The following is a 12,500-nucleotide window of genomic DNA, read 5'->3' on the forward strand; positions in this document are numbered from 1 at the left end:
TGGCACTGAATGTCAATAAGAACCTGCGGAAATTGAAGAAAGATTTATGAAATGTTGAAAAGTCATCTTTTTGAAAACCTGAGCCAAACTTTGTTTTAAAGACAATGGAAATGTTTATTTTTCGAAAACACTAGCTAAACTTTGTCCGAACACACAACAAAGTAACTCCCTTGTAGACAAATGCAAAATGATATGCAAAAAATGGCTGTTTTCAGAAAAGGCGAGCCAGGTTTCTAACAATGCAATTATAATAAACTGTTTAGTTGTCCGTAAGCAAACCTTGTGCATCACGCGAACCCTCAAATCCAAACCTAACTTTACCTACCTTCTATTTATTCCCTAGACAGTGGGTCAAGCCCCCCCTTACCCCTCTTTATTAGCACTTCATGCCAAGGAACATCCATTTCATTGAGAACTGTTTGCAACATCGGTGTGGAGGGTACAGATGAACTGAGGCAAGGAGGAAATGATGAAAAGCTTTGTTGCCTTCTGAAAATGCCATCTTAAATATGGCACTGGCCAAATAACCAGCAAAGTGGTATTTCCTCCTACTGAAGCAGGGCACATTAGCTTTGGCCTCCATCCATTTATGCTCAATCATCTTGGTGTGCACTTTAGTGTCAGGGTCAACAGAATTAAATGAATGATTTGCGGTTAAATGTTGAATAGCCCTCTTTTTCTAAACAGTTGTATGCCTTTCAACCATCACGAATTGTCTTTGGGTGGGTACGCTCTTTAATTACTTTTATGCAAAGTAGATGTCATGCGTCTGCACAAGTAGAAAAAAAATGGGTTAGTTTTCCGATTATGACAATCGGGTCTTCCCTTACAATATTTATATCATCAGATTTGTTCTCGTGTGATGAGAATGAATCTGATGATAATCTCCGTCGGATTCTCCAGCCGACAATTTTGATGTGATTTGACAAGTCCCAATAGCAGGGGAGGGCATGAAGTAGATCAGGGAAAATTGGGAAATGAAACTCTACGGACATTGCCGCCATCTTTGAAAGTCAAAGGACCGACGCGCCAATTTTCGAAAAACTTCGGGAACCAAAGCAAAAAATCTATGGGATTTCACATGATCCAGATCCCCTGTGGTAATCGTACAATGCGTCCTAACCAATAAACCAACCTAACCTAACCCTGTGGGATTTATACACTATGCTCTATATATTCCATAGCTGTGGTATTAAATGCTCCTAGCGAGGGGGCTTTGCCCCCTGGACCCCAGTGGTGATATGTACGCCTAGCCCCAGGGTTAAACCACAAACCTTTATACAGCGAAAGATCGACCTTTTCTGCACTTCTGTCTATGGTCAGAATTGCTTGGTTTCTAATCACTTTTTTCGGCATTTGGGGCACTTGTTGGGCTCAAATATCAGGCTTGGATTGAGAATAATGGCCATTAGTCCTGTATATTCACAATAGGACTTTAAAAATGACACGGAGTTGACGCAGCACTTAAAACAAAACGTTTCTCACTGAATGGCCACTGGACGACCTGTCAAATCTCCTGGTGAACACGCGCATGCGCACAAGGTTATTGTTCAGAATAGCGTAAATAATTACCAAAAGACGTAAAAGAAGTATAATAATACTAGAAGAATGCATTACATACATGAATTCGGGGAAACAGACGCTAGTAATGACAAAATAAGCCTTCTCACAAGCGCGTAGCAATACATGCACCTTTTGATGGATCGCAGTAATGAGTTATGCGTCACATTTGTTTTGGTTTTCGCGAAGTAAATATGGAAGGGGACTTAGAAAATGAAGGGGCGATCTTCTATCTTCTCTGTCCTGTATTTCCCTTAGTTTAGATTTGCGCACCTTTTGCCATAGATGTAAAGTGTCTTAGTTTTTGTCAAGGTATCCACTCCACACACTTATTTTACAGTACTCTTGGTTGACATGCGCTGAAAGTTTACCAAAAAATTTCCTACTTTTGCAGCATACTCCTCCAAAAACCCACTGACCTTTAATGAGTTGACCAATGTTATATTTGCTGTTACCAAATTTAGTTTCCTTAATTTCAACAATTTCCCCTGGTCCACCTATCTGATCAGACTCACAAACACACAGAAAGAGTTGCCGTCAGTATTGTAATTGAATTATCATCATCATTATCATCATCATCATCATCATCATTTTTGACCTTATTGATACTGTTGATATTTTTGATACTATTGATACTATTGATACTATTGATACTATTGATACTATTGATACTATTGATACTATTGACATTATTGACATTATTGATATTATTGACATTATTGATATTATTGACATTATTGATATTGAAAATGAATATTACTATATAATGAATGTTATTATTATTATTATTATTATTATTATTATTATTATTATTATTATTATTATTATTATTATTATTATTATTATTATTATTATTATTATTATTATAATAATTAATATTGTTATTATAATGAATATTACTATTATAATAATGAATATTACTGTTATAATAATGAATATTACTATTATAATAATGAATAATACTATTATTATAATGAATATTACTATTATAATGAATATTACTATAAGTATAATGAATATTATTATTATAATAAATATCATTATTATTATTATTATTATTATAAGTAATATTATTATTATAATTAATATTATTATTATTATAATTAATATTATTATTATTATAATTAATATTATTATTATTATTATAATTAATATTATTATTATTATTATAATTAATATTATTATTATTATTATAATTAATATTATTATTATTATAATAATTAATATTATTATTATTATTATTATAAAGAATATTATTATTATTATTATAAAGAATATTATTATTATTATTATAAAGAATATTATTATTATAAAGAATATTATTATTATAAAGAATATTATTATTATAAAGAATATTATTATTATAATGAATGTTATTATTATTATATAATGAATATTATTATTATATAATGAATGTTATTATTATTATATAATGAATGTTATTATTATTATATAATGAATGTTATTATTATTATATAATGAATGTTATTATTATTATATAATGAATATTATTATTATATAATGAATATTATTACTATTTTTGCAATGAATATTACTATTATTGCAATGAATATTATTACTATTATTGCAATGAATATTATTACTATTATTGCAATGAATATTATTACTATTATTGCAATGAATATTATTGCTATTATTGCAATGAATATTATTACTATTATTATAATGAATATTATTACTATTATTATAATGAATATTATTAAGATTATTATTATTAATATCAATAATATTATTGATATTAATAATAATAATCTTAATATCAATGTTAATGTTATGTATGTTATTAATGTTATTATTGATAATAAACAATACTTGAAACTTTGTTAAAACTGTACTAACTTATTTTTGTGAAATGACTTTAGAATTGTATGTATATGTATAGATGTATATTCATTTATATGTATATAGTAAGTAAAGTTACTAGTTCTGTAGCTTAGCAAGAAAGTAATAATTTTTTTTTTATTCAGATTGTAGCAGGAGATATCATCAAGATGGAAAATAAGACTGAAAAGGAGAAGGTTGAAAAAATGCCCATCGATGAAATGACATCGAAGGACTACTATTTTGACTCGTATGCCCACTTCGGCATCCATGAAGTAAGTTCACCAAAGTGTAATGCTCCTCTAGCAGTGTTTTGCATATAATTCTTTTAGTCATGTTAATCATACCATTTGCTCCATTTGTTTTCTGATAATTTGAATCTCATAAGGATAATGTTTTGACAGGAAATGTTGAAGGATGAAGTACGAACGCTTACTTACCGAAATGCAATGTACCACAACAGACATTTGTTTAAGGGCAAGGTAAGTTATGGGTTGAGTATAAATATTGCATGTTATTCTCTTATTGAAGTCAGAATCTTGGTGAGGGTGGCCATCTCTGTTTTCACATTTTTGAGCTGGTGATTCAGGCAGATTGCTCTTATTTTTAGTGCTTAGTATGTTCCATCTCAGGTTTCAACCCATTTGGAGATTGATATTTTGGCAAATTTTTTTGTTAATGGCCAGCCATATTTTGTTTTTGGTAAAATTTATTCTTTAGTATCCTTTATAACATCAGCTGAAATTCATAGCAAATTTAAAAAAGAAGAGTATAATTCTTAGCTCAGGCCCATGGCCTTTCTCATTCATTCATGTGATGTCTAGCATTTTTGACCGTATATTTTTCCTTGGATATAATGGTTTATGAAGTCAGCAACTTGTAGCATTGTGCTACAGTTGAATAGGCATATTTAATTTTACTTTTTTAATGGTGCATAGTCAGTTCAGTTAGCATTTCTGCTCTATATGTATGTTAAATAAATATATTTCAGACTGTTCTTGATGTTGGATGCGGTACAGGCATTCTGTCAATGTTTGCTGCGAAGGCTGGTGCTGCCAAAGTTTATGGGATTGAAATGTCAAATATTGTAGAACATGCTAAGAAAATTGTAACTGCTAATAATCTTGATAATGGTAAGTTCAGTTTTTGCAAAGTTCATTTTTGTCTGTTCTATAAATGTAAATGAATTTGCCTATATATCTGTATTTGTATCTATCTTGGTCTATTTAACTAACTGTATGTATATTGTATTGTGCTATCTTTATTTAATGTTTGTTTTGTTTACAGTCGTGGAAATTATTCAGGGCAAAGTAGAAGAAGTAACTTTGCCAGTAGAGAAAGTGGATATAATTATCAGTGAGTGGATGGGCTACTGCCTCTTTTATGAGTCCATGTTAGACACAGTCCTCTATGCTCGTGATAAGTGGCTGGCCACAGACGGAATGCTCTTCCCTGATCGGGCAACTCTCTTTGTTTCTGCAATTGAGGTTAGTGTTTTTTTTTTTTTTTCCCCTTCTTCCTTTATTATAAGAATAATGTAATTCTCTCTCCTTTTCCTCATTTCTGCTTGTTCTCACTCCCTTTGTTTTCTCCTTATTAACCTACACACAATAGGCCCCTCAAAGTATAACGCCTTCATTTCTGGGTGATATCTATAGCAGCTAGTGCCCACTGCTGCGGAACTGTACGTGAACCCCACTCAGAGTATAAGCTCTGACTTTATGCTCCTTGTTTTGCCATGGAAGGATAGTGAAGATTATGCTCTGGGGAGATGCACAGGAAGTTTAATGTAAAGTTAAACTGCAAACTCAGCATAAGAAAGTCTAAACTTAAATGCCAAATTTGCTCTTCCTAGTAAAACTTAACAAGAAATTTTGAGGATCATTTTTTTTTTTAATCAAGACTCGATACACTCCATCACTGGGCTGCATGCCATGCCTCAAACCAGGTGTAACTGGGCTGCTGAGCATGCCTTTCAGCCACAGGTGGGTGTGTCAGTGTCCAGTTCTTGCACAGGTTGCCACCAGGGATGATGGACTACCAGGGCATTGATTACTTCCTGGTTAAAGTGGAAGAAATTCTTACTGTCCCACACCTTGGACCTGTAAGCAGGCAGTACGATGCCTTCTGATTCACAACATGACACCCTTCATGCTGACTGTCATCGGTTATCACCCCCTTTTTCTTTCCATCCAATGCAGCAGTAGGGACTGTTGACAGTGTTGGTCCTTCCTCTGCATGACCAGCATATCTGTCTTGTTGCAGTAGTCAATATTGCCCATCCTCCTTACAGTGAGGCCCTTGGGCTTGAACTTTCTGTTCAGTCTGGCTGATGATGTCCCCCTCAGGCTTGAAGTTTGAGAAAACAAGTCAGTAAGGGCATTCAAGACTGATTGGAGCTTACACATCTTGTCCTCTGGGTGTGGAGCTACATCCTCCACATTGACAAACTGGAGGAAAGTCATGAGCTGTTGAACCTATCCTTCAGTATGACCACAGCCATGTCACACTGCAATAAAGGATGGCCCAGGAGCTGTCCTGGTCCTTCCACTTTATCCCTATCACAGTGTGAAGTCCAAGCCATCATTGTCAGGTCAATGCTGTCCTTCTATTCCTGATCTTCCTCTTCATCTTAGATATGATGTAGCAACAGTATATATATCCATAGCAATTTTTACTGTGTATTTGTTTATTTATTTTTTTATTTTTTAAATTAACTAAATATAACACATTTTTACAGGACCGTCAGTACAAGGATGACAAAATCAACTGGTGGGATAGTGTATATGGGTTTGACATGTCTTGCATCCGTGAAGTAGCCATGACAGAACCCCTGGTGGATGTAGTGGAAGCAAAGCAGGTTAGTAAAGTCACTATAAAAAAAAAAAGGAAGGAATTTGAGAGAAAAATATCAGTTTACTTTCATTGATATTAGCAGTTTTTGTAATTATTTTTCATGGTTGTAATTAGGATTTACTTTAGTGTTTATATATTTTTTTCAGAATTTTTACAGGATGATTGACCAATCAGTGGTTCAGATTACAAAAGTCTTACAACTTTTTCATTTCTTTCAACCAGGTTGTGACAAATTCTTGTCTAGTTAAAGAAGTTGATCTTTATACAGTGAAGAAGGAAGACTTAGCATTCAGCTCACCATTTCATCTACAGGTAAGAACTTTGTAATTTAACCCGTAGATGATAGTATTAGAAATATCTCGACGTCACTGACTCTAGTGATTTCTGGGAACCGTCCTGCCCTTTGGAACGGGACCCCGCTACATGTAGTGGAACATCCTGCTTGATGCGCTCTAGTGTGTTGCCATGCATATAGCTGTACCTGGCAGATCAAGTGGTTTGTTATGACAGCTGTGTGTATGGCCTGGTAGTAATGGGTTAAGTACAATGTATAATTGAATATAATTGAAATAAAGCCTCAAATCTGAAATTTTTACCCATACAGTACTTTCGTACATATTATCATACATATTATTTTTCTTTATCAGGTCCGAAGGAATGATTATGTACATGCTCTTATCGCTTATTTCAATATTGAATTTACAAAGTGTCATAAGAGGACAGGTTTCTCCACAGGTATGTGCGACTCATTTCTTTTTGTTCTCTCCCACTCTGCTCCCTTTGTCTTCCCCATATAATTTCTCTCTCCAACCTCTTTCATCATTCTGTTTTCATTGTATCTTGAGAGCTTTTTTTATATGGTTTGTATGTAAAAAAGATCATTGTTTTCCTAAATGTATTTTGAGTAATTTATTATGGTTTATACATTAAGTCAACTTGAGAAGTGTTATAGAAATACATTTTCCCCTTACTTAATGATGACATATGAGACATGAAGTATGCACTGGGCAGAATGGCTATTCTTTGATGGCATGTCTGGTTGTGCAAAATTTGTATGGTCTCATCAGCAATTTATTTAGTTGATATGATGTGACCTTGTAAAGAGACAGGTATCTTCTTTTCCCATTAAATATTTTATTTTCTGTTTAGTTACATCAGTTTCTGTAAACTGTTTAAATAACAAATTGCATTGCTTTCAGCTCCAGAGGCACGATACACACATTGGAAGCAAACCGTTTTCTACTTTGATGATTACCTGACAGTGAAGCATGGAGAAGAGATTTTTGGAACCTTTACCATGAAACCAAATGAGCGTAACAATCGTGACTTAGATTTCCAAGTAGAAATGGAATTCCATGGAGAACTGTCAGAATGCAGGGAATCTCACAAATACAAGATGCGTTAAAGCAGTGCTGGTAGGTCCAAGTTACTTTATCTGCTCTCTTCTGAAAATATACATGTTTGTATAAACATACATACTTCGATGTAGAAATTGATCTTTTCTTGGACCTGTTCAGATTTTTAGGATTAATTCTTGCTTTGATAAGATTCTTATTCATGTATGTTTCCCAAAACACCAATGATTAAAGATTTGCTTAGAAAATAGTTTTTGATATTGTTTTTTCTGATTTTGTTTCAGGTTTATACTGTGATCACTTGTCAGTCCACTGTAGGTGATCAGCTTCTTTTGAAATTAAGGATCTATTTCATAAAGACTTTATAATGCAAATGAAGGAAATGTCTCAAGTCAGCATATTGTGTTACTATTATTGACAGGAAAATCAAACACTTCATGAAGCGCCAACTACTGAAGATAACTTGAAAATGGATGAGCATTAGACTCTGCCTCTCTTCCAGGAACTTGAAAAGAATCTTGGTGGGTGAGCATAATCATCTGCATCTCCAGTGCTAGAGGATTGAGCAAAGACTCCTGACCTCTCCTTATTTACATTTGTGGCTTTAGCCAGTGTTCTGATGTGGCATATCACATCTGAGTGGTGCAAGTCGATAGTAAATTAAAAAGTGAAGTGAAAGTGGAAAAAATTATTTTACGTATGTCAGTGAATCATCTTTTTGCAGAAGAATTGGGCAGAAGTCATAAGTGGACTCTGTAGTAAATTATTAATTACATTGTATCAAAAATGTGCTATTCTATCTTGTTTATCAGTATACGTAGGTTTGATTTTTATGATTCTGTGTAAATATCTAATGTTTACATGAGTAATTGTACTTATTTGTGGCAGTTCCAATCCAATTAAAACTGTTGTCTGATTATATAAAAAAAATCATGCAGCTGGGAATGTTTTGAAGGCTTGTATAAGACACAGGAAGCCCATTTTGAGGGCTCATGCCATTCCAGGGTGTAGCTTAAGTGAGCGGTATGATGAAATATATTCAGATGGCAGTTCATTAGTTTTTTGTTCGAAGAATATTTTATCTATATTTTCTCCCAAATTAATCTTACTTTTTTCACTAAAGCTTTTGTAAAGGAAACCTTAAATTACTTAAAAGGAAAGGTAAAAAGTGATTTTTTAAAAAACTCCAATTGCTTGTCATACAGAAGACCGGATGGTTTTATATATTTAGTGTCTTACATGGATCAACAGTGACACAAAGTTCAACACACACAAATCACACAATTTGGTTGTCACAAGATTCCAATACCGGCATTTAGTTGAGGAATGTTTGTGCCTCTCATTACATGCTTTAGAATAAAATATCAGTTGTATCAGTCATTTAGTATTTTAATCGACGAGTCAGATTTACAATCTATCTTATTGGTCTCAATATTAATGATAGCACAAATGATATAACATTATAAAGTGAAATCTCTACATAGACATTTATTATAAAGGATCATTACTGACTAACTGAAGTTTTATTATAATCCCTTGATTTTTTTCTTAACCATTGTTTCCTTCGATGTATTCTATAGTAAATGAAGTTTTGTAGATTAAAAGTAGGATGATAAAACTGAAATTGCAGCTATTTGTTCAGCTTATTTAAATATTGGAAATTCAAAGTTTCCCCATTTCAGTTGAATGTTACATAGTATATTCTCGTTAATATTTTAGTTTCCTGAACATATTTTTTCATTGTATCTCAATGGGTATACAAGCAGTTTGTTGCAGTTTTAAATTTTTTTTGGCTTACCTCCCTTTATGACTTAAGAATTAGTATTTTCTGTTGAAGTTTCAATTTTTATTGAAAATGAGGAGGCAAAAGTAATTTTTTTTTATCACAGTATTTTAAAACATCATGTAACTTTTACCCTGATGTTGGGGATCTCTCCTAAACCAGTGCTGCTGGGGAAAATGCTGTGCTCATCTTTTATTTTTTTTGTGTAATATGTCTATACATAGATGGCTCTGCTAGTGCTTAGCCACAAGAGAGTCAATTAGTAGACCTTGTGACCTTGCCTAATTTCACCTTTCCTTGAATTGTCAGGAAAAAATATTTTTACTAATGCTATGAATATTGAAGGTATTATTATAGACATAACTACTACATTATAAACATTAGTAACCGCAAAATAAGAACATAAAAGCTTTCCATAAATCAAGGAAAAGGGTGAACGGGGGAGACAGGCAGTACTTGTAATTAATCATTGATGACTTAGTACAAGTGTAGCCATCTGTGTGTGTAAAACCAATTGATAATTAAACTTGCAGCGGGCATGACATGTATTTACATTCCATGCTTGTCGGCATTAGGTTAAGGCCTGTCCACACAAGTGGGCATGATTGATAAGCACACTGGTGGGCTCAAATAGAGATAACAAGCAGTTTCCTCATTTTGATGTCACTGTGACGACGTGTCTGCCAGTCATGGTCTTTAGACCAAATGCTTGACGGCCAGTTTTGCAGCGTCTCTCCCCCCCCCCCCCCCCCCCATCCCATGGCTGTTGTAGCTTTGGGGGGTTACTTAGAAGACCAACCGAGACCGAATACTGGATGATCACCCCTACCTTGAGCCTCAGCCCTTGATTCTAATTTTGCATGGCCTGCTCCCCCTCCTCTTTCCGTTTCCTTTCTTCTCAAACCCGTTCAACTACCCATTTCTGAAGGTATGATAGCCGTGTTGAAAGGATGAAAGGCCGACTTTGTGCCAGTCATGAACAACCTGGGGGACCCCATATTGTTTATCCATTGCCTTTCAAGGGGACCTTGAGGGGGTGGACTATTTCTCTCCTCAGTCTATACTAGGCTTACCATGGCCAGTAATCAGGACTGTACCATTATTAGGGGCATTAAAGCTTACCCCTTTAAAATAGCCCCACAGATTTCAATTCCGGTTCCCCGATTCCAGGCTCTCCTGGGATTTCCAGGGAACCTTCCTCCTCTCCCAACACCAACTACTTCATCTTTTCCACCCCACAACTTTCTTTATTAACTACCCCATCCTCCCTTGTTACTGATATGTAACCTTATTGTCCACCACTCTGCAGTACTACCTCTTACACATGTTCTTCTCTACCCCCTCTTCAAATATCTTGAATACTCTGTTTAGGCCAGCCAAATAGGATGCTTTTTTGTAATCCCCCCCCTCAGCCCCATATTCTGACAAAACACACCCCTTCTAGCAACGCCTCCAAAAACAAGCCGGCAAAGTTTCCTTCCGCAGCCGACAGGATCATTCCTGCCTTGTCGGTTATACATCCAAATCCCAAGCTATAACTTTATCAAACCTAATTGACTTCCCTGGCAAACCCATTCCTGTCCAGCTTCATCCCTGCCGCAATACTTGCACCGGAACTGCACAGTCCCGCACATGTCAATTGTGGCGGCTCCTATACTGTATTTTATAGGGACTGCCCAACCTACAAATTTGCGTCTGAAGTGGTAAGTGTTTAAAACTTGGCCTCACTTTGCGCGAAGCCAGACAGGAAGCGTTGACAAGGTTTCTCTCTCACTCCCTACTCCTCCAACTACTCTCGCCCTCCCCTTTCCTCCCAAGATGTTTCAACATCTCCCCCAGCATCTTTTCATCTCACTTTCCTGTCTGTGCGCCACAAATATATCAGGCTTTGCTGGGTGTCCAGCTATGTTGAAATCCCCGACAGATACTCTAGCACGCTCCGCTGCTATGTCCACATCACACCAACCACGTTTCTCAAATATTCCAGTCGCTGATTATTACCCCCACTTGAAGACCTTTATACCCGATGGGATTTTTTTCTGAGCACGTCTTCACACTTAAGAAATTACATACTGTAAAACTATCCATCTCCTGGTCAGCTGCATTTCATTGGAACATGTTGGAGACTGCTCTCGGCCGCTTATGTATTATCCACACCCGTCTAACACACCTATCAGATGTCCCGTTCTGATCCGCCCCTGTTTTCCTTCTGTGACGTTCCTCTTTCAGTTCCACACATTCTATTCTGTCCACGTTTTACTGCAGCCTGCTTTCCCTCACCTATCCTCCCTTCACCAACCTCCCTACCTGTCATACATCCTTACGGAGTCCCACACTTTCTGCTTTGACAGCCTGTTCTCCTTCCTCAGACTTGCATATCCTTCACTTTTATCTAATCCTCCGTACTCAATCCTACTTTTACCCATTCACTCGTTACCTTTACGCATCTTCAACCTTACCAATACTACTATAGACTTGACGTACAGCAACTAATTTCTAACTCGACCCCCTTCCCAACCTTTTCTATTCCTATACCTATGCTACAAGACCTTAGAGGTCTAGCACATTTATTTTGCTTTTAACCATTAACCATTCATCCCACTTCTACCCCCTACCTCACCCAGTCAAATACTTTTGCCATTCCAAATCCAGATACCGCAATCTCCATCACTGTCCCAGGCTCTCCAATCACAACTTCCCCGGTACCCACCCCTCATCCTCCTCGCCCAACTCATCTCACAAGACAAGCTAAAGGCTCCATCCCCCAATTCCTGCTCGTTGTTGTCGGGGGGGGGGGGGGGGGTGTTTAGGAGACGGAGACCTCTTCTTTTCTATTCACTTATCCTAATCGTTAACTCATTTTCACCCTTTTCACCTCAGTACTTTACCATAGTGCTATATGACTTTTGATGTCAAACACATTTATTTATTTTAACCATTAACCGTCCCTCCGCTCCTCAAACATGTCCCCTCTTCTCTCCCCACAAGAAAACCTTTGTTTCTCAGACCTCTCCATTCGACTACTCTACAAAATCTCTCTGGAAGACATTCAAAACTATCAGTCATGACCCAAGATAATATGCCTATTCCTCATCCATCCTCAA

The 12,500-nt window shown here is 35.8% G+C and overlaps 1 protein-coding gene across 3 annotated transcripts in view; it reads left to right on the plus strand.

Annotated features, from left to right (window-relative positions):
• Positions 1 to 9,128, plus strand: part of LOC125030541 (protein arginine N-methyltransferase 1-like) — a 10,718-nt gene extending 1,590 nt beyond the window's left edge. For all 3 annotated transcript variants that reach the window (XM_047620632.1, XM_047620633.1, XM_047620634.1), the window contains exons 2-10: positions 3,549 to 3,677; positions 3,807 to 3,884; positions 4,394 to 4,535; positions 4,690 to 4,889; positions 6,143 to 6,262; positions 6,481 to 6,570; positions 6,906 to 6,993; positions 7,458 to 7,673; positions 7,898 to 9,128. In XM_047620632.1, coding sequence (XP_047476588.1) covers positions 3,549 to 3,677; positions 3,807 to 3,884; positions 4,394 to 4,535; positions 4,690 to 4,889; positions 6,143 to 6,262; positions 6,481 to 6,570; positions 6,906 to 6,993; positions 7,458 to 7,663 — 1,053 coding nt within the window. In that variant the 3' untranslated portion in view covers positions 7,664 to 7,673; positions 7,898 to 9,128. The remainder of the gene's footprint in view (positions 1 to 3,548; positions 3,678 to 3,806; positions 3,885 to 4,393; positions 4,536 to 4,689; positions 4,890 to 6,142; positions 6,263 to 6,480; positions 6,571 to 6,905; positions 6,994 to 7,457; positions 7,674 to 7,897) is intronic.
• The last annotated feature ends 3,372 nt before the right edge of the window (positions 9,129 to 12,500 follow it).

Source organism: Penaeus chinensis, chromosome 11, assembly GCF_019202785.1.
Source record: "Penaeus chinensis breed Huanghai No. 1 chromosome 11, ASM1920278v2, whole genome shotgun sequence".
In the NCBI taxonomy this organism is placed as follows: Eukaryota; Metazoa; Arthropoda; class Malacostraca; order Decapoda; family Penaeidae; genus Penaeus; species Penaeus chinensis.